Source organism: Numida meleagris, chromosome 7 (genome assembly GCF_002078875.1).
Source record: "Numida meleagris isolate 19003 breed g44 Domestic line chromosome 7, NumMel1.0, whole genome shotgun sequence".
NCBI classification, from domain to species: Eukaryota; Metazoa; Chordata; class Aves; order Galliformes; family Numididae; genus Numida; species Numida meleagris.
The window spans coordinates 17349655-17373138 of NC_034415.1; the positions used below are offsets into that span (position 1 = coordinate 17349655).

The 23484-nt window shown below is 36.3% G+C and overlaps 1 protein-coding gene and 1 long non-coding RNA gene across 23 annotated transcripts in view; one reads left to right on the forward strand and one right to left on the reverse strand.

The window, feature by feature from the left end:
* The window catches only part of ADGRL2 (adhesion G protein-coupled receptor L2), a 383711-nt gene that overhangs the window by 9367 nt on the left and 350860 nt on the right, over positions 1-23484 (reverse strand). For all 22 annotated transcript variants that reach the window (XR_002441011.1, XM_021404127.1, XM_021404137.1 and 19 more), the window contains 9 exons: positions 20797-20980; positions 18606-18728; positions 18143-18348; positions 16883-17056; positions 15635-15844; positions 14466-14686; positions 13114-13180; positions 5097-5188; positions 3052-3220 (listed from right to left, as the gene is read on the reverse strand). Coding sequence is in view for 21 of the 22 variants with exons in the window: in XM_021404127.1 (XP_021259802.1) it covers positions 3052-3220; positions 5097-5188; positions 13114-13180; positions 14466-14686; positions 15635-15844; positions 16883-17056; positions 18143-18348; positions 18606-18728; positions 20797-20980 (1446 nt within the window). In the remaining variant the exon portion in view is untranslated. The remainder of the gene's footprint in view (positions 1-3051; positions 3221-5096; positions 5189-13113; positions 13181-14465; positions 14687-15634; positions 15845-16882; positions 17057-18142; positions 18349-18605; positions 18729-20796; positions 20981-23484) is intronic.
* On the forward strand, positions 11554-18729 carry LOC110402263. Its single transcript, XR_002441013.1, has 3 exons — positions 11554-11589; positions 17612-17877; positions 18630-18729. It is a non-coding gene; the product is annotated as an uncharacterized LOC110402263 (long non-coding RNA).

Below are 23484 nucleotides of genomic sequence, written 5' to 3' on the forward strand. Positions count from 1 at the left end.
AAGTTACTCTGGGTAGCTCAAATAGTTGCTAGTTCACCAGCTGCAGCGGTGGGGCACCGGTAAAGGTCAGAGCCAGGAGCTGAACCATAAAGACTTGGAAATTAAGCATATTTTGCTTTTAAGACCACAAAGTAAAATCCTTGCTATTGCCTCTTCTGACCGTAGAAGTCTGAACACAGTAAGTACATGAGATTTCTGTCTGAGAGAATAACATTATTCTGATGGCATAATGATTTTAGTATTCGGCCTGCACTTATTTACCTTCTGTTTCCATTGAACTACTGGAAACTTTAGTTTTGTAATTCACATGCATTAACATTGTCGTAGATGTGATCTGGATGATTTTACAGAGCATTTAATTCTCTCACATTTGATGACTGCAACACTGCTATTTTCCAATAACAGAAAAGAGCACATGCATCCTGGCAACATGATCAGTGAAAAGACACACTGGATAAAACTTGTAAAGATGCGGAATGTTACATTCATAAATCTTCTGCCAGATACTTGGTAATCCAGGAGTCTCATCTGCATCAATGAGACTCCTAAATTCCTCTGAAAAGTGACATTTCAGCTAATTTGTAAATTGTGCTTGGCCTAGAGAATATATGGGACAGAAATAAAGTTATGATGTAAAACTGAGAAAAGAAAGAAGGAAAAATGCAAAATATTAACAGTGTGGATTTACGTATGACATGTGCTGTTTTCAGTATTCCAAGAACTTTAATCACAGAGTATGTAATGTAGTGTTTCTATAAACTATGAACTTCAGGAAAATTGGAATAGTTAATGCCCTGATTTCAATCCCAGAACAATAACTCATCTATTTAAAAGCATATTGTACATATTTTAAGTGAAATCCTACCAATATCAGCACAAAACACACATACAGAAAAGGAAGACAGAAATGCTTGGACATAGAATTATAATCTTTTATCTTTGCATTCTCAAAAATGTAAGTCTGTATCATCACTGGAGCCTATAACACCTAAGAAAACACATTCCTGACCATTAATGGATATTAAATGCTCCAGAACACTACATAGTAGAGACAATAGCAATCAAAACTATATTTTTACCCAAATACCACCCTCCAGGGCTGTTTTTGCCTAATGCCTATATTGCTATGAATGTACATTATCCGTCAGTACAGCACATTCCTCTGTCATTATTTCTAAATTATAGCTTGTTGAAAACCGATGGAAGCAACAGCACGATCATCCTGTCAGAACTGCAAACATAATAGTTTTCACTTTCACAATTCTATTTCTCTGTTCAATTTAGTGACCAACTAGTAATAACAGAATAACAAGACTATATTAGCTATACAGACAGAGGATAGGATGATATCCAGTCAAACTCATCGAAACTTAAAAATCTTAAATGGCAGCTTTAGCATTCTATCAGGTACAAATCTTACTGCTCCAGGTTATGCTTTTTCACACTTGACTGGTATTTTAATATTGCTTTTTGCTGACTCCACTTAATATAAAAACAACGCACAGCTGTAACAATAAATAAAATAGAGATCTGTTTCAAGTCCAACACCAGTGATAAAAAGGGCAACAGGATATGAAAGCTTAATCAACAAATTATTTACATTTTGAAAATTTTTGCATTTTCTTCCCTCTTCTCTTTTTTTACCATCACTCTCCTCTCCAACTGTGTTTTTATTATCTCAAAATGAGAGCAATGCCATGTTCCTCTGGATAAAATCCGTTCTGTCTTCCGCATCTTTTCCCAAAACATATCTGAAAGCCATTGTCTACACCAAATCTAGTGACACTGGTATGGTTACAGCTGAGAACATGCAAGAATGTGATTCTGCCCTTACACAGCAACCTTTTATCCAAGAATCTTGAACCACTTTATAAATATCAGTTAATTATGTCTCTGGTGAGCTAATTATAAAAGGAGTTAATAAGTGTTAGGCTTCCTGCCTAAAACTGGCAAAAATATTTAGAACCTAAATATTGCAAGTTGGGTGTTTCCAAACAAAGGATTTATTGCATTTTATCTTATGGTTTGTGGTGGGCTTTTTTTTGACATATACACTTTCCCCTCTGCTCTCCACTCTTTTTATTTTCATTTGCCATGCCTTCTATGAGTATTTTCTTTTTATCTTTCACTGAAGCATCCCTAAGGCATGGAAACAGTCTCCATTCTCAGTCTGGTACACAGAAGGAGAGCAGGAAACCCGATCCCACCTACCTGTGCCCTTCAATTCCTTTTCACCTAACTGTTCATCTCTCCTCTATGAGCTTCCCTCTCTGCAGCAGATCTGCTCTGTATGGAACCACTAAGCAAAGGGGACCAGAACTAATTTAGAGCATCTCTTCATTAGGGAAGGTAATTGCGAGGGGGTTCCAGTTTCTCCAGTTAAGAGCACTTACCTACTGGTTTGCAAGAGGAGGCAAATGCTTGGAATCAAGTAGTCCTGCTGGTGTACTTAGTAAACTCCCCCCATTACCAGCTGTCTACAGTTTTTTTCTTAGGTGTGTTGAAGTTCACAATGAAATTAATTTTTAGATCTGACTTAATTTTGTAATGAACAAGTGCTCACAGCATAATCCCTGCCTATCACCTGTAGTTTTATGTGGCAGCTTAATAGGACCTCATGAGAGGTCTTTGCCTTGATCTGAGAGAATGTTTCCAGGCTGAGATGGGCTGATATTGTAAAAGATCCTTTGTTTGCAGTGCTGCAGGCAAGATTGGATTCATAAGCACATAAAGGACTTTTGGCTGTGAATTCAAAATCATACATACCGCATTACCAATGTTAAACAGTATACTTTCTGTAATAATTTTCTTCCCAAATCTTCTAAATTTTTAAAGCCCAGGTTGGAAACACTGTATCCATTTTAAACTCATCCAGGCCTAAGAGAAGTTAAATGACTCTCTGAAGCACACACAGCAAGAATTGTTTTTGATCTTAGTCTCTTCCTCAAACTTCTTCAAAATACTCCTGTATATTTTTCTCTGTTTTTCAAGAAATATATGTGGTACTTTTAGGGACTTAGGGAACACACGTTTATGTTTTCAGTAACTTACTTTCTTTTGAAGGGCACAATGAAAGATGAAAATAAACATTCCTTGGAAAGCATTAAATACTGTGAAGAGATACGTCATCACAACTGTTCCCTCATTAATAAACAGCAGGCCAAATGACCATGTTAGACCAAGAAGACACAGGAGAGCAAATGCACCCAGGACCCAGGATCTGTAAAAGAAAATTAATTTTACTAACGTTACTTATAAGATTGCACATTGCCAAATCCAATATTAACATTTCAGTTCCTGCAGTTGACTTTTACTAGGTTCATATTCAATTGTAAAAATTCCTTGGGTTTAACCTTTCATCTATTAAAGAAAGAACAATTCCATTTGGTTCTTTTAGTCTCCAGTGAAAACAGCAAAAGTAGATATGACCTTTTTCTTTCTCAAGAACTGCACAGGATGTCAAAAGTACTTTGAAATGTTGAAGCATAGTGCAAACCCCAACTACGCCATTGCCTTATCTGCTATTACAAAAGAGATTGATAAATCTGGCTTAGCCACTAATCACTGCATAGATTTTAAACAGTGGTGCTACTATATGACACCAAATAATGTAACGCAAATGCACAAAGGTTAAACAGCAGATTAAAAGACTAGAGCCCAAATCTTTAATGCTCTGATAAACTCAGCTAAACTAAAGCTAGATGATCTAACTTCTGTATGAAGAAACTCTGCTGAAATATGGCAAAAATATGGATATTGCTCTATAGAATAGTGTAAAAAAGATTCCATCATGAATAGGTTAAGAAAAAGGAACTGTAGAGAACGGCACAGAATGAAAGGGAAAGGGAATTTAGTCAGTGAATTCCACATCTAACTAATGATCTTACTTGATAAATGGCTTATTATCTTCATAGCTAGAAAGCATTATAAGCAGAAAAGAGAAACAAAATTATTAGACAGAATTGTAACAGAAATTAATAAGAGCATTTTTAATTGTCTATAAAAATTAGTCAAAATTAGGAAATTCAAAATGCAGATGCAAGCAATTTAAGATTATAAAGGCATATAATAGTTAAAAATTCTTTAGCAAATCAGGTATGTCAAAACTAGTTAATTAAAATTAAGGGCAATCCACAATATTGACCGAGTTTGCAAAGTTAAAAGTCATGCCAGAAATTTGTTAATGTAGGGTTCTATCTTACCCAGGTAAGTCCGTATTATAGTAGCCATCACAAACACGGTAATTACTGGTGTGGATGAGAAGACAGAAAGAGGAAAAGGAAGAAAAGAGAGAGATGCTAAAGATTAGCTCTCTCTCTCATCATGCAACATGCAGTGAAGCTGATACTGACCTATCCATAACATCTAGTCACAATGTTAGCCTTAGTGAAAATCTCCCTTTGCCATTTTCAACATTCAAAGCAAATCGCTAAGACCCTTTCACATCCAACCCTTAGTATTATAAAGTTGCACCATCCCTTCAGTGTTGATAACAAAAACCTACAGTACAACATAAAGCTATAGGCTAAAAGGCTATCTAAAGAAGCAAAAGCTGACAAAACCTTGTTAAACATATAACACTTGCATTACTCTGCAAAAAGGATACTGCAGTACAGCACCAAGATAAAGTAAACATTTGTTAAATTAGCACGAAAACAGCAGGTAATCTTCAAGTTCACAATAATAATAGAGTCAATTCTCTTGGGAGAACAGGATTCCGAGTAGAAACTGCTCAGAATCCTTAAATCAAAAAGTCATTTAACAAAACAAACTTAATATAATCATATCAGTCATGCAAACAGGAACATTATTTTTTGAACTGCATTTTAAATGCAAATGAAATTACTACAGTGCAGTGGTACTTCTGTGAAACAGTTCCTTGGCACTAGTTCCAGGCTGAAATTATCTAATTTTGACCAGCATTTGTGACATTACGGAAACAATGTGACGAAACCAGGATTGGTTCTGTTTGCTTCTAATTGACATCTGCAGTTGCTGGGAGAGAATGGCATGTGCTACTAATGGAGAGTAGCTTTCAATCAGTTCAGCAATCAGAAAATAATCATAGTTCTCATACTTGAACACAAAGCACTTACTTAATGTTTTCCAACCTGCTAGAGTCTGGTTTCAAAGTGTTTGAGTGCTTCACCATTTTGCACAATGTGATCACCAAGAAGATAAGATTCAGCTGTCAAAACAGATAAGAATGAAATTAAACTACTTCAAGGGAAAGGCTGAATAATAATGATGCTACAGACTAAACAAAACATCCATAGTTTATTTGCTAATATGTAGAGAAACTGAGTAACTTCATCAGATTGTCTGTAAAAAGTGATTGCAAATACAGATGAGGGGCAAAAAAGTTCTAAGTTACTGTTTCACTACATTTTGCTGACTTGACTACAGCATCATGAACCAGCCATATTCAGCTCATGTCCACCACATGTTGGTGTCCATCTAGCTCCATCTTCCAGCATGCTATGTTCAATCCCTGTCCACCTCCACCCCTCAACTCTGGCACTACTTTCCATCTGTGCTATACTAGTTGCCTTTTCACCATCCCATTCTGCTCCTGGAAGGTTTTTCGTCTTTGCTGATTTCTCCCTTTTTTTTTTTGATTCCCTTTTTATTCTCACAAATCACTGTGGTCTTGAAAAGAGCTAAAATGTAACTGAAAAAAAAAAAACAGAAAAGAAAATGAAACAATGATGCAGCAAATGCATTAAATTTAGCAGTGCCATAGACATATGCTGTGGGTGTACCCTCCCTACTGTCCTCTCTCTTGTTTTGTAGTCTGGATTCTGTTGAAGCGAGACTGCATGCCACTTGAAGTAAAGGACTGTCTTATTCTTGTTTTACATATAGATAACACCAGGGAAGATACTGAAAACAATTTTTTATATTTTTATATTTTTATTTCACTACTCTCCTATTGTGAAATGGAATCACAGATATCAAAAGCAGCGGGTGCCTTTCTGCTACTGATTTCAGAACACGTGAAGAACACCAGAAAGCCAAATACAAGGATGTCTGCACAGAATGGGTTGAAACATTGTAAACAGTTTGAACAATTAGTGTGCGCTGTCCTCTGTTATGCAAACAATTAAAATAAAATTCTGTGTTTGAAAACAGCAAGAGCCATGTCCCTTTGTGAAAAAGAAAATACTTCCCTATCTTTTAGTACAACAGTACACAAGAAATACCTCAACCAAAAGCTAATAGAAGAGGGGAGAATATGCTCAGACGTATTAGATAGATAGGGATTATAACCCTACTCTTTGAATTTTCCCTATGTATCTTCAAATGGCGACTGATGGAGAATCATCAAGCTCATGCTTCTAATTTGGGGAGCCTTTGGTTTGAGACACCAAAATCCTCACAGTGTTTGTAACATTGGGTTCATACCAGAAGTGTTCCTACAGCAGTGCCACAATAGTCAGAAATGTAATTGAAATCCTAATAAACAGAAGATCTTAGCAATAAAGAAAAGAGGAGTATTTTGAAGACTTTGATCCCAGTCTGTTTAATAAAAGCATTTATTACAGAAATAATTCCTACTGCTAAGGGCAACCATGTTATCTCTGCTGCTGCAGACTCAAAATCAGAATGGACACTGTGTTTCCTGCTGTAGTTTTCAACACCAGAGAAGTGTTTGTCAGTTTTTGACCTTATCAGTCCTGATGCAAAATAAAATGTTTTTACAATTGCATCTTGACATTCACACAAAAAGCGTATGTGATACAAATAACAAAAATAAGCTTTTACAATTTTCTTCTCAGTGTTTCAGGAACTGACAGAAAATACGCGAACTTTAAGTGCAAGTATGTACATACTGTATGTTAAGCATGATTTCCACTGCTGCAAATAAAAAAATTCATATCTGCGTCAACTGTCTTTTATAAACTTTGAGTTATGACTAACCAGTTGAGAAACATTTCATTTCATCATTGTGATAATTTCTCTTATCTACATTTCCACTGTGCAGCCATAAGTTACTTGGATGACTAAGCAAGTTGCTCCTGTCTCTGGCCTTTGCAGCAGAAACGAGAGTGGGCTCTGGCCTTCACAGAATCACAGAATCATGGAATTGCTCAGGTTGGAAAAGACCCTCAAGATCATCAAGTCCAACCGCAACCTAACCATGCTACCCTAACTCTAACAATCCAACACTAAATCACATCCCTGAGCACAACATCCAAATGGTTTTTAAACACATTCAGGGATGGTGAATCAACCACCTCCCTGGGGAGACTATTCCAGTGCTTAACAACCCTGTCTGTAAAGAAGTTTTTCCTAATATCCAACCTAAACCTCCCCTGGCGCAGCTTGAGGCCATTTCCCCTTGTCATCTGTCAGCAGTGAGAAGAGACCAACCCTGCTCTCACCGCAATCACCTTTCAGGTATTTGAAGAGAGCAATAAGGTCTCCCCTCAGCCTCCTCTTCCCCAGACTAAAGAGCTGCAGTTCCCTTAGTCTCTCCTCGTAGGGCATATTCTCCAAGCCCTTCACAAGCCTTGTTCTTCAGTTCCACACCTCGTCAGGCAGATTTCATTGTTCTGTATTTGAAAAAGTTATTTGCATATTTTGGTAGCTAGCATAAGATGAACTCCTCCAGCTTGCTTAAAAAAGGTAAATTCAATTTACTTTTTCTGAAAACGAACAGATTACGTGCTAAAGAGATGCACCATGCCAATGCTAACATGGAAATCAACTTTGGTTGCACCCTCTGCCTCAGGGATTGCACAATCCAGTTCAGAACAGCATTTACAGGACAGCTTCTTGCCTAAGGAGCTACCCTGGAGCATCCTGCACTGTAGCAGCAACATCATTCTTGGATCAAAAATTCATAGGCTCAGCTTAGTCCATAAATGACTACCTTATGAAACATGAGGTTTTTATTCTCTGATTCTTTGTAGGAGTGTAGTTTTGGTTTGACATATGAAAAACAAAAACTTGTATTTAGATATTGAGGCTCCTCTGGTGACATACAAGCAGGCATGGCCCTACCCCAAAACCTTATCCAAGCTCCAGTATATTAAGGTTTTTAGACAGAGCCACAAAGCTCTCTCTGTTTATACATCCTTGCTGAACTACAGAATAATTGTATATAACAGTTTCTTACTGCATGTTTTAATTCTAATTTAGGAAGTAGAGCCCCCAAAACAGCCGACAGAAGTAGTGAGAGAAGGAACTTGTTGGAGAATAATTACTTCTAGAAGAAACAGCTAGATCATTTTTCTTGGTGAGAAATACAAGTAGGGGAAAAGTCTGTATAAGAAGGAAAAATATTTAGTACTTTCACATTCATTTGTACTGACTGCGTAAGAAAAGCTTTTCCAGCCCTGAGTAAGCTGCTCTGAGATCAGAGTTGCATCTGTTCGGAGCAGGAGGTTGGACCACAGATCGCCTGAAGTCCCTTCCAACCTGTATTATTCCATGCACGTGTGATTGCTGAACGATTGCTAAATCTAAGCAAATAAACTCATAGATGTTTGCCAAGGTTGACAGATAGGCCTGAGTAAAACACCTTTATTTAAGAAGAGCATTCACCACAAACATGCAGTACTCCGGGGCCACATAAAGGTCCATATGAACAGCAAAATGGGCTTTTGAAAGAGACCTTGTGAGGTAAAAAAAAATGAGCTTCAGACAGTGACGACTTTCTCTTACTCTTATTACATAATGGGCTGCTGATGAGCTAGGCCTCATCCTGACAACTGGGCTGCATCCATCCAAGATGAACCAAAATCTGCACCCCAGAAATATGGCTCTCCTTCATTGGTAACCAGAATAAATACATCATGTAAACGCACACACAGTGACAGTATACACATCTGAAACATTTCTATTAGGTTTTTGTTGTAATTTCTAAAATATATTACTCACTATAAGACACAGGATACTGGATTATAGAGAAATTAGTTTAATCTATAAACATACATTTTAGAAATGTATGTAAAAGTAGGAGGAAAAAGAACAAGAGTACTTTTAAAGTACCAGTTCCTACCTAACCCTTGATACGGCAGGTGTAATTGGATAGAATCAAGCAGAAGAATGACAATTAAATACATATTAAGCAAAGTTAAAATATAACTACTTTAAATATGAAAAATGTAGAATTTTTGTGGAAATAATCAAAAGCAGTACCCTGGAAGATCATGCTTCTTTCATATCCAACACAAACAGTGCCAGTTCTGGTCTAGTAATCAGAAGGTACGGGATATGATAAAAGACATAGGTAGAATTTTGTCTTTTGGCACCTGGGATCTGAGTAATTTTAAAAGTGAATGTCTTCAAGTCAAATTAACTTTCAAAAAAAGTGCACGTAATAATCTCCACAGAAGACTAATGAGTTGGAATTAGTCACAGATACAATTAATTAGTAGCCAAAGAAAGCCACCTTTTGCAATAATTATGATAAAATTCCCTGTGAGCAACAGATAAACACCATTTATCAAGTAGCTACTACAAAAATATACTTACATGTTTTTTTATACATAAACTTATTAACGCAGTCTCTTTCTAAATGTAGAGCTAGATATCTGTGCATTTGTATGTATGCATCCAGATTTTGGTCTCATACATTCCCATGTAAATTAAACAGGACATCCCAGGAATTTCTGCTTAAATGGCCTTTGGTAGTCCAACATATTGGCTCCATCTGTGAGAAGCATACTGTAGTAGTTTTGGCTGAATTGAATTCAAACCAACTTCATTTCTTGGATATGAATGAACATGGATCTACATAGAAGTCAAAATACTTCGGCTTTTCTGACCACAGATTATAGGAGAGCACTGTTTGTTTTATAGCCATCAACTTGCTCAATTGAATCACGTCTGCCTTAGCTTAGCAGCTTAAAATTCATTGCACACAGCCTGCAGTGCTGACATGGATATGATTAGACAGAAGAACAGAAACACCACTCTGAAGTAACCTAGCTGAACTGCACATGTTCTGACCCTTTTTGAACTCCCTGGAGCTTTTGTTACCTGGCAAATGCAGCTCTAAAACTGCTCTTGTATCTCCAGATCTTTGCTCTTAGCCATGCAGAAGCCTATTTCTCTCTGGGACTGGCAGCGAGAGAGGTGCTCTCTGAAGAAGGCTTCTAAATGAGCGTGCAAGCTGAACTCTTACTGAACTGAATTAATTATTAAAGATGCAGATGGAGCTGTCCAAATGATAAGAACAGCTCCTGACGTGTCATGATCCAAGCTTTCATTAAACCATTTCAGGCATACTAATGGTTTCCCACTGCTCATTACTTACATGTTCTTTTCTCATAGATATAATAACCCTGGTGCTCAAAGGCATGGCAGGCTAAGGAACTAGTGAAGTTGGAAGTTGCTCATAAGATATACTGAGGAACTTCATACTTCCCCTTCCTTACTTCTGTACTCTCATTTTGTCCAAACCTGAATATAGTTACAAGTGCAAACGCTTATAAACTCAGAGAAAATTATGTAAATTAGAGTAGTAAGCAAGATTGTCAAAAATGAGTGTTTGGACTGACATGTAAAAAAAGCTTACTAAGGTGAAATTCTCTCATGCTACTAAGAATACTACTGTACAACTGTGGTTTGTCTTCAGTTACACTGCCCATGACATACTATTTTTCAGCCATTACAGTTCTCACACTACTTCCAGTCTCTTGCTTTCTCAGTTGGGACGATTAGAGGGCAAAGCAATTGCTAGAGAAGAATTACTCCCAGGAACTGTGCTGTGATTGCTACCTGCTGTTTCATAGTTTTGAAGTTGGGAATACTGCTCCCAGAAGCCTTTTGCGTCTCAGTCTAAATGATTTGCTGGAGGATAATAATGTCATGGCCAGTAAATAATAGTGAACTATGTCTGTACATGGTCAATATGATTAAATGTCCTTCACCTCTATTCTCACTCTGACCTGGTTATGAGGAAGTGAAAAAGCCATGAGCAATGCCCAAAGCTTGCCATATGAAATGTTATTTTAAAGCAAGAGAGAAATAGAGGTGACTTAGCAAAATACTTGCAGTAACGATGAAATAAAAAGCAAGACATAGAAAGTGAAATTCTCATCACAGAATCAGACTTCAGGTAACTGAACCACAGTTACAGGAAACTTCAAGTGATTTTCTACTAAGGATTACAACAACTGCAATAAACGACTTTGTTCTGAAAAATATCTCCTATCATATTGAAAATAGTAACACATATTTCAAATGTAATTGTAGGTTTCATTTTAAAAAGTCTCCATTATCCTGATACTTGATTTAATTTAAAAGTATTTAGAATAAACTCTGTATAATTATTATAATGGTCTAGATTTAAATCTTGCATATATTTCAATGCTTTGAATTCAATTCATACACTCATCAAAACCTATTTCTCTGAAAATATGCTATAGTGGAAATGCTAAGCCACAGCTCAAATCAGTGATGGAGCACCTGGTGGGAAGGCAAGGCCAACCCAGGGGAGCTCAGGTGCAAGCAATGCCTCTGAGTGACTGGAAGGGTGGAGCCAGGATCCACCCCTTCCCAGACCTCATTTAAGGGTTGGCAGTGGAAGCAAAGGTATCTCTCTGGAGATCCCTGTGTACCTGAGGCCTTTTGAAGGTAAGCAGTTTCTTTCTGTACCCACAGCTGTTGTACTTGAGCAACTCCTCACTTGCTGCAGCCTAGAACCTTGCTACTCTGCTGTCATTGCTGTGCTTTCCATTGTGTTACATATGCCAATGAACTAAGCCTTCCACCCTGCACAATTATCTTTTCTTAAATGCCTACTCAAGGGTTGAAATAGTTTTTTGATGTAAGTAGAAAGTAAGACTGACCTAAATACACATAAGCTTATTTCAATATTGAAGATGCTAGGAGGGAATAAAGAACTTACGTAAGATTAGCTGGGTACATTTTTAATAGAAACTTCCACTTCCAAAATATCTATTTTTTTTTTTTTTTACCTGGAGAAGTAAACTATAAGCTACAAAAATTTTCAAACAGTATGCCTGCCATACAGATCTACAATAGTAAAAAAAATCTCAAAATTACGCTGGATGCATACCCTTCACAGCCCCACTACTGTATAAAGGCAGGGGAGCAGGCAATTATTTCAACTTCCAAGAGCATTAAAACAAAATTAATTCATCCTTTCAAACTATCAGTAGTTATGACAAAAGCTCTCTGTGTACTCCGATTATGTGCTTAGCCTCAGCCTTCCAGAATATTTTCTAAGCATTGCAAAGTTTAAAGATACCGAACTACCAGATAAAACCAAAATGCACGCTTTGCATTTGCTTTCCTTCCAAGTCCTACATCATACAGTGTTGATGTTATTAACCTGAAAAAACAGGGAGATGTTCCCTGGGATGACAAATGACTCTGCCTTTTTTACCTGAAAGTGAAGAGCAGTACTCCGAGAACAGATAATGGGTGTAAAAATACAACATTCAATCTTGAATGGACAATGAGGCACACAGGCATGAGTGCATATATGGGTATACATGCATATGATGAATTTACTCAAGGAAAAAGTAGAAATTTCTGTAAGCCTTCTCCTGGTTACACAATATTCTAGTTTTTTATGCTGAAACACATGAACTTGTATGTCTGATACACATAACATGTAGCATAAATACATACAGAAGCAGTCACTGAAAAATGTGCATATGCAAATATAGATATGAATACTGTATAAGTACTATGACATGAGATTTTCATAATTATCCAATATTTGAACGTTCTTTTGAGATAGTTATGTTGGAAAATTTGCAGTTAAACTCTGGAACATGTAGAATAGTGACTTAATTGAAAGCAATAATACTGGTTCCTTTTAAAAAATGTGTTTAGTACTTCACTGATTTTTTTCATATGGCTACACATGTCAATATGACCTTCAGAGTTCAAACCATTATGAAAAAAGGCTATACAGATGTTTCACTGCAGCTCTGACAATTAATCATTTGATCAGCACTCTTTAAAGATTCTGAACACTTATATAACCACTGGTCATGCTACAAAGTGTTTGTAAGCATTTTCATGAAACATCTCATGAATAAGATTGGTATTGACTGAGGTTATTTCATCTTTTTATTTTTGACCTTTTCTGCAAGACAACCTAAAAGAAAAAAATAAAGTTCTTACCAGAATAATAAAGGTAACAGGCCCAATGAAACTCCATATAAAATAGTTATCTACATGGAGCCAGCAACTACAGTAGGGGGGGAAAAAAAAAGTGAAAGGTAAACAATTTCAACAGCTCCTCAGTCCAATAAATGAAAAGCACAGAAATACTACTTAAACTAACATCTTGTTGGTAAACAATGACAAGCAGTATCATTTAGTCCACAGACAATGTTTCTTAACCTGTAACTTTTATGGTGGGTCCTACTTAATAAAACCACTGTACATTAAAATCCATCATCAGAAACAAATAATGTAGAAGAAGAAACAAAATCAAAATGAGTGCTCCTTTTGATCAAAAGCTTTGGTCACAGGAGCTGTAATAAACTACTGAATTTAACAGCAGCGAATACTTTTCACAGCTTTTCCAAGTCATCTTTAGAATCTCCTTTTAACTCTACAGCATATGCAACATGCTTACTCCTGAGGAATATGAGATAGAAAGCATTCAGATGCCACGTTTGGCTGAAAAACAATCTGGTATAAATGAAACATCCCAACTGGGAGTACAACTGGAGAGAAAGAATGCATATGATACCAAACCAAATGATGTGTAAACCTATTAGGGCCAACTTCACTTAGTGATTTGTTTTTCATACAGCCCAGTTCCCTACTGAATTGCTCTTATTTGTCTTTCATCAGTAGCAAAATCAAGCAGCTTTCTTGTAGTCAACAGTATCTTCCCATTCTGTAACTAATTTCATCAAAGGACAAAGTATACACTACTGGAAGGCAAATTCATGCCTCTAGCAACTCAAATCCTCAGAAATGTTTTCCGTCTACCTTCTGTCACTTCCTATATATACTTTTATTTTTATAAATAAAAGGCAGTGGCTAATTTTAATCCTGCTCTACCCGCATGATAAAATATTATCAAAGTGAACCATATAGGCTGGAATATTGTACTGTCATATTCAAGATGAGAGTTAGCTAGAGGGCCAGTTGAACAAAGAGATCTAATGAAGCATTAGCTTAAAACTGGTTGGTTAAGCCTGTCAGATACTTTAAGTTGAGAAGAATTTTTACTTGATATACATTTGAGGCCAAAAAGTTATTTACTTTTTCAATTTGTTTCAGGTCAATCTTTTGTGCTAAAAGAAAGACCATAATTTAGAATTGCTCTCTCTAGAGTACAAATCCTCTGAACCTAGAGAATTACAAAAGACTTGATTGTAATTTGTGCACAGTATTGCCATTCTCTTACCAATAAAGCTTTCAGATGATATTTTAGTCTGTCAGGGACCCTCTGACAGCTAATAGGCTTTAAAAAATTATTCACTTGAAAAACGCTCAGGTCACTTGCGATTACTTACGCTTTCTCTGTTCCATAGCTCTTATAGTCAATAGCTGCTGAGACACCAACTACTGTAGCAGGGAAGAGGTAGCCAGCAACGTAATAGTATTTCTTCCTAGAATATTCACTTTCAAATACTTCTACTAGCATTAGATAAAGCTGCACTCCTTCTAGACACATCCAGGCAAAGGCTGCCAGGAAGAAAAAGTGTAAGAGACCTGCAAATATTGGACATGCAATCTGCAAAGAAAAAGAAAGATGGAAATATAAACCACAAAATCTTTACATCAATTCATCTCTAATTAAATAGAGCATAATAGAAGAGCACGTACATCTATCTGAGATCTTTCACAAATTCAGGAGCATTTTTCCAACCTGAAAACATACACTGAATATTTGCAAATACTAATGTGTTCATAGCAGCTGCAGAAAGTAAATACAACTAAAGATACAGAAACGGCACCCTCACCTCTCTTCATTTATGCAGTGGTTTTCAATTTTTATAAACAAACCTTTAATTTTTAAATTGGTATCATTTTAGGGCTTGTACTTTGGATTATCTGAGGCATGAACAGCTGGTTCTAGATGCATAATGTAATACAGCTTATTTAAAATTATGAAGCAGACATCAAGCCTGCTGTAATTTTGCAAGTTTCCACTGTCATAACAGGAATCAGTCTGAATTCTCTCTTTTTTTAGTTGAATTCTGGATGAAACTCTTACCAACTTACTAGATTTCAACACGAGTTGCTTCTGAATGACAAATTAAATAAATGTCATGAATACTGCCAAAAAACCTGCATGAATGTTCAGTTTTAAAAAAAAAACAACAAAGTATAAGTCTCTGTACGAATATATATATGTGAAAAAACAGTAGCTGTTGAGACATGTGAATATATGTTCTTAGTATATCAACATTTCAGTTCCTCTTTCAGAAGTTTAAAACACCTGCTTCATTAATAGCTGATATTTCTCAATGGAAAATGAGAAAATGGGAAATTAAGGCCACAGACATTTTTGATGAATGTAAATACTATCTATGATCATGTCTACTTATTTTCACTTAGAGCTTTAATTTCAGCCTTGCTGTGTCAGAATGCTAGAAACCTGACAGTGTTGTCATGTTTTAATTCAGATGTGCTTCAGTCATTTCAGGGAAAAATATCAGTACATACACAGAAGACTTACCTTGTACTCTGTCTTATCGATGCCTATTAGGAAAATGAACTCAGCTATGAATAGGTTGATACAAAGGTTCTTGTGAATAGTGTTACGATCACTTTGTAGGCCACGGAAAAAACAGAATGTGAAGATGCAGATGGCCAGGCAAACAAGAGAGATGACAATTCCCACCCAGGTGATGACAGTGAGGAGCAATTCGTGCACTCCATCTTTGTACTAGAAATAACCAAGAATGGAGAAAATTAATATGACTCCTTATGAGTATAAACAGAAACCTATTTTCTCAGGTAGCATCCAGAAAAGTTACTTGTTCTTTACGTGAGATGGGCAAAATGTACCCAGTACTTTCTCAATCTCAGGTCAGCTTCCCAGAAGAACAGAAGTGGAAGAGGAGCGTGTCTGAGAGCAAAATATTATTGTTTTTAGCCTTATTAGATAGCATTTTCAGTTTTCCTATGACCTTCTGTAAACTTGTGAGGCAAAAGTAATTAGAGACAACATTTTGAAAGTAGCATTAGGCTCTGATGCAAAGAGGAGAACTTTCACTTGCCCTCCTATAAGCATACATGTTCTTCCCTATAGACCTGCAAATCCACAGTGGAAAAGAAAGCAAAGATTTACGCATCAATTAGGACAAAATGCAGAATGTTACATGTGTAATTCCAGATCTAATGTCATCTTTAGCTAAAGATGATTCCTTCAGTTGTAACAGAATCCCTTTTGTCATCTCAGTTATCTTTTCAGTGACCTTTCAGAATACCATGCAGTTATGAAAAGCCCCATATCTTTGCAAATACTGCATCTTCTGGGCCCCTACACATCCAGGAAATGCTTAACTAGACAACAAAATTTCAGACTATGAAAAGGCAATTAAGATACCAGTACCAGCTTTGACCTTCCTGCTTTAAGAAGAGCTGACACTTGTGCTTTCAGGGGATAACCTGCACACCTGTCCCCTAGACAGCCTCCAGTCGTACTGCAAAGTCTGTAAAATGGTTGTAAGGTTGGTCGGTTACTTTAAAATATGACTGGAAGAAGTTTCTTGTCCTTCTTTCTCTTTCTTTCTTTTTTGTTATTTTACTTGTAACTTTATGGTGAGGAAGAAAAGTGCTATAGAAAGCAAATTGTTTTGGACTGAGTGGGTAGAAGCTATAAATACTTAAGAAACTTCAGCAATTTTGTATCCTGCTAAAAATTTAAAGCAACTCTTTAAAAGTTTATTCCCTGATCATGGCTAGAAATATCATTACCTACCACAATTTCCCGATGAGCCATAAGAATTGCAAAGTTGGTAAGGTGACTGCAAGCACATGTTGTATGAGTTTTATTTGTGTCGACCAGTTTGCAGCCTTGAGTTGACCAGTATCCCATCATAGTCCTCTCGGAGTAGTTCCAGAAGGAACAATTTGCATTGAAATAATTGTCAGGCTGAGAGATAGAAGGATAAAATAAAATAAGGATTTTACACACTGAGATGGCAATAACAATTGTTTAGTATGTGTAAAGAGTAATTTAGATTAAACTTTGCATGTTTCGGACAATAAAGTTTTTCATCAGCAAAACTGTGGACTATGTTATACAAGGAAGATATCTAGTTTAAATGGACTTTATAGTCCGAAACATTCTAAAGTGTAGTTTCAATTACTGTAGACCCAATTTCATACAATTACAATTTCCATCTTACAATTTTATGCACCGATGGTACAATACAGCCATTTTTGGTGTCTGTGAAATTAGGACAGCAAACTTATTCTAAAGAGACTTTTTTCTTGTAATTGAGAACTTAAAAGTAGTATTTCTGTTCTTTGATTCTCACCTATGTTCAGGCCAAAGTCATATGAACAGACATCAGGAAACATTTAATTCCTCAATGTCTATCTATTTTGATGGAAAACAATTAGAACATTTACAATAAATGGCAAAATGGGAGGAAAATCAAACCATAATTTCTCTATCACTGTACTGATTATTTACTTTCCCCAGGTGAGACACGGAAATAGAAAGGATCAAACTGAAGAGGAAAGAAACACCTAAAATAAATCATGACAAAATATACACGGATTGCAAGCATGGCAAACTAAGATATAACACTTCATTCTTCACTATATAAATGCATTTTAAACAATTGCTTTGTATAGGTTTGCAGAGCTTGGTCCAAAATCATTGTAAAAAGTTTAAGTGTCATTTAAACTTGTTACATCAGACAAACAAGAACCTTAACAGTTGTTATTCTCTCCCCTGCTCCTAAGGTAAGAGTTAATTTTCAGTTGGAAACAAATTAGTCACTTACATTTTCATGTTGATTACTGAATTAGCTTTCATTAAGAATATATTTAAATTCTAATAATTACTGAACCAGGCTTATTTAATTTTATGTTCATAAACTTAACTAAGCTCATGTCTCTGACTTAGTCCAACATTTAAAATTCAAATGGAAAAAAACTTATTTTTCTGCATTGCTTTTCTGTCTTGCTGATTTTATGACCTTCCCATTAATTCATTAGCATAACTCACATCAATGTGTTCCAGAGTAAAATACACAGGATCAGTCAGGTACACCCGGCTAGACTCCTTGTTGATAGAGGCTGCGATGACATGGGAGTTGACTGCAATTGTACTGTTCCGACCAGCGAAATCACTGCCCAGCTTTATGGTTGCATTTTCTGTGCTAAGAAAACGCCCCAGACTTTTGTAAATGATGAAAACCAGTTTTGCTAACCCTACAAAAGAAAACAAATCCCATCATTGTGCTGCAGAAACATACAGGAAAGCTGTAGTCTGTACCATAATGAATGGAAAATAAAGTATCAGTAAACACAGGGGCATTTTCAGGCTACAGATTTGAAGAAAAATGCCCAGGTACCCACTGTATTCAAGAAAAAGTCACAGAGCAGTTTTGTTGTGTTTTCATTTTTTAACTAGGGGAGGTAATGTATAGAATTTAATGGAGTTTTGGTACTATGTACTCAGGACTCACCATTTCTGCTGTTCTGTTTCACAGTGCTTGCAGAGAGCTGAATTGAGTTGCCTCCTTTACTGCCCTGAGGAAATTTCAAGTCCTGCACCTGGCCCTCCGTAATGAGCACTGCAACATCCAAAACTAAGCGGATTTGACAGAAAAAAAAGTGTTAAAAAGGAGGATGCAGAAAGCGTCTTTTGGCCAGATTACAATATGCCAGATGACAGTTGTTTTTCCCCAATCAATATTTAGTTTTATCACACTGCTGGTCTCATTTGCCATTAAAAGATAGAGCTGTACTGGAATGTTTCAATTACACTGAGTTACTTTCTTTAAACTTTAATTAAATCTAGTGCATGCTACTAAAATGACAGCACTTTAATAGTGAAAACATGACATCAAACCTTGCTTTAATGTGTGCCCCTAAAAAAAATCCATTTAAAAATACCGCAAACATATGTATTGCAGAGAAACATTAATTTTGAAGCTCCTAATGTCTATGTAGTATCCACAGACAGCAGATTTAGAACTTCAAGTATTGATTTAGATATAAAGAGGTTTTAAAAGTCAGCACGTAAATGCTTAAGTACACTTATGCTGTGTATTTAGCTAAGCAGTATTTATACCATTTTACTTCCCACCCCATATCTAATTCAGTAGAAAGGTTGAAAGAAAAAAAAATTATTCTGTTCTGTTAAAATAGTATTTAAATGGAAAACTTAAGATATCAGTTTTAATTTTATATCACTTCATACTGAGGAGATTTCGTGGGATTAACATTAAAGGCTGGATTCCCTTGGATATGTAGAACCATATAAGTCAGTGTGGTCAATTTGTTGTCAAATACCTGTGGTACATTAAACTGGTTTAACGGTCAGACCACACATCTAAACTATGGACCTACAAAAGGAATACGGGAGAATGATTTTCTATTCTCTAAACCAGACACAGTTATGCGTGCTGGGAATTCAGCACTGGTATATGCTGATTTGCATGGCATCAGTGATGCATTACTATGATTTGAAGATAGCTCCTCATAGGAAGTGATGTTCAGACACACTACTGAGGTCCATGGAACAGTGTGTACATGCTAAGAGACATGTCCAGCCATACACAAAGGTGCATTTGTCTTAGAAATGAAAGACATGAGAGTTGGGAAAAGGTTATCTGCTTTTTTTTTTCCTGCACAGTCAAAGTACATTTTCTTATATAGGTGAGAGGAAATATATAGTAACAGTTAATTTTGGACTGCATTCTCAGACAACATTCTGCAATTCTACCTATATATATACCTTCAGAAACAACTTTGATAACAGGCTGTAACACCTCCCAATCCTTTCCTAGTATCTTCCTTCTTAAATATAAACTAGGTAGAAACATCTTGCAGTTACAAATATGCAGATACTGAAACGTGAAAATTCTCATTCCTGCAGTCTACTCCAAGTCTCCATTTCGGTACCTCTTAAATTCAGACTTTCAGCTTCCTTGAACTTCACTGAAACTACATTCATCTTTGTCATAAGATGGAATATGAAGGAATTTTAATTTTATGCATAGCAATTATTTTTGCTTTAACACATCCCATGTACCAATATTTGCACATCTCTAGTACCAAAGCCCTTCATTTCACTGTCACCACTTAAATTCTAAATTATGCTCCAACTATCTTCAGCTATTTTGTAGTCTCTGGAGCATAGCTATTCTGCATTATGGGAGATGTAGTCCACTGAACACATTTTTACCTGAAGGCAGTCATGTTTAATATAAACATTTTGCTTATGTTCTGAGTGCCTAAAATATTTAACTGGCAGAGTGCATCGTAAAAAGTAATTTAAATTCATTAGTAACAGATTATATATAATAGAAAAGCATTTCCACAGCCCTACAGAAAGCAGTTACCTCAAAAAAATCTATACTTTGCCATTTAAGCGTTCTTCATATCCATAGGCTCTGCTAATGATTTTTCAGTGGTAAATCAACTTCACAACATCAAGTACTTTCTATTCTACACTGTATTGAGGATACTAAAGAAGAATGCTAGTTTTGCATTTCACTGCTACTTATGAGCAATTCCTCTCCTACACAAGCAGGTAAAGTACAGCTTTCTACCAATGTTGCGCAGCTCACCTTTCAAAGAATATTTTTTCTTGTTTTTGTGTAAAAGCAATTTGCAGCACTTTAATTAGAACTTGAAAAGAAATTCACTTACCAATATTTTCTGTGGGCATTGAGACTCTGGTTGGTTCTAAGAGATTATCAGCCAAGACAAAAGCCCCTTCTTCTAATGTATCAAGTAGCATTGTGGCTGCATGGGCTTGTTCTGAAGAATTCATGTCTTTCCAGGATTCCAGAGCTTCAGGCCTGAGCAGGTTGTCCACTGTGTCAACAATTGCCTGCATTCATTAGAAAACTATCATTAGGTCTGATTGCCTTAGGCAGCTGGGGAAAATTTCCAGCATTATCTGGTGACAATTATAATATTTAACTGTCAGAATGATTTACTGTGATTTAATTGCACTAGAAAACTATTTCAACATAAAAATATTTTCCATTCCCTTGCTGGATTAGCATTAATAGAAGTGCAGTTAGCCACTAACATTGTGTGGTCTCTAAGTGGTAAACGTGCAGATTTGACTTGTCTCGTATCAGATATAAAGACAGTCTTATTAATGTGCTAAAAAAATGTAAAAATAAATGCCAGAAATTTTGCCTGAAGCTTTTATCTTAATGTCCAAATATATAAATTCTATTTAAAAATACTAATGCCAAAATTGGCATTCTGCAGCTTAGGCTAAAATGGCAATAATACTCTTCTGGAAACTTAGCACAACTCATGCAGCCACTGCGCTATAAACTACTTGTCTATGACAAAGTGCCTTCTTTATTACAGGAGGCATGAAATGAAGCTGACTCAGTGGATATAAATTAGCCTGGGCCACTCTCACTCCCCCTCCTGTTCCTGTACCTGTTCATAGATACTTAAAAAGATTACTAACTTCCATTCTTGCACAAAGGTCAGTTAAAGAAGGAAATCAATAGAGCAAACAAGATGTCCACTGACTGTCCCCGTTATCAGTGAAGGCAAAACTGAAAAGCTGAATAAAGCTGCCATTTTAAGTCCTTCTTGTAACAACTCTATCATTATGTTTTAAGGTTCATTAAGCTGCATATAAAGTAACAGTAAATAAGGAAGAAGAAGAATTCAGAGACATGATTACATTATTTTTACAAAATAATCCAATCAATCACAGTAATCAGTTAATCAATTGAAGGCAGGCTCTTACATTAATGCATAATGTAGCTGTGCATTGAGTATGCCATGCATTGCTGAAACACCCTGTTTACTCTGTCCCATTTACCTACTCATAATGTGTCATTAAGCCTATATATAATTTGTCTGATCAATTTAAAAGCATCAGGAATGGAAACAGAACACAGTGTACAAACAGAAAGATGTTGGTCTGGAATACTACACTGTGCAAATCGGAATAGGAAAAGTTGGTCAAGGCTATTGTCAGGGCAAGATTAATTAGCCTAATTCATTTTAATATTCTCTTCCTGTCTGTGCTGTGAACCACCACGACCTTCCTGGCAGGTGGAAGATACTTCGAAGTGACATTAAAGCCTTTTTTCTTTCTCTAACCGGAGACAGAATAGTCAAAATGCTCGCACTGATACTGCTGCAGCCATTAACTAGAGTGGAACAGAAATTGGTCTGCAGAGGCCAGATTCATTAGTCACCAAGAAATACAGATTGGAGCCTCTAATCTGAGGTACAAATGAATCCTCTGTCACAAAGTGGGAACTTGCTTCATTTGCATAGTGTAAGTCAGCTTTTGATTTGTAATTTCAAGAGGGTTATTAGTCTTATCTAAGCAGAGAAGCCCATCTGAGACTTACAGAAAATGACACCAGTTGAAAATTAAGGTTGTGCTATGGTTTCTCACGTATCTCTATATTGTGCTGATGGTATGCATTCATTAATATGAAGCAGTTTTTATTTATTATGGGACAAGCTAGCTCTGCATTTTTCCTGTGGTAAACGATCACCTGTCCAATAATACTTCTGAGGCATTCTCTCCACTCAGACAAAGACAAGAGGGGAGGTGGAACAACCACAAGGCCTCTCAGACACAGCTGTCCAAGCAAGCCAATTATTGCTCTTCTCATGTTAATGTTTACTACTGAAAACAGTATGAAAATTCAGTCTGCTCTGGGTTTCCTTTTCCTATTCAAAATTACTTTCTGATAAAAACCTTTTACACTTATTATTTAAGAAGTGAATTTCTCTCCAGATCTTGGTCTCTTTTTGTCAATTTTTTCCTGTAACTGGACATCTCTCATCCCCTTTACTAAGCAGCAGGATAAAAGACAGAATGTCCAGTACAGAGAAATGTCTCTTCAGTACGAGTTTGAATTATTTTATTATGTTGCAAAGTATTTCAAAGTTCTTTTTAAAAATTGTTCTTACATTTTATCTCAGAAGGTACAAGTAAAAGCTGTGTTTTAAAGGAAACTTTGAAAAAAGTTTCAATAAAATCGTTGCAATAAAATCTTTCAGAACCACAGACATGATCTATTCTAGGACATTTTTTTCTCCTCATCACAGGTGTGAGGTAGAATTACTGGCATTGTATCACAGAGCAGGAGCTGGCCACTATGGGCAACCATTCCACCAGAGATGAAAGAAACTGAAAATCAGATAGCAGTGTGTTATGTGCCTTCCATATTGCCTGGCTAATGGGACACGTGATATATATTTTACTAGTAAAGCTGGAGAAAAGTTTGTCTTTACATTTTATCCTGAAATCGCTGAAATTGGCCTTTGTAACAACTCTTAAAACTGTAAGATGGAGTAATTCGACTAGGTAAAAGAATACACTAAGAACAAAGCAGG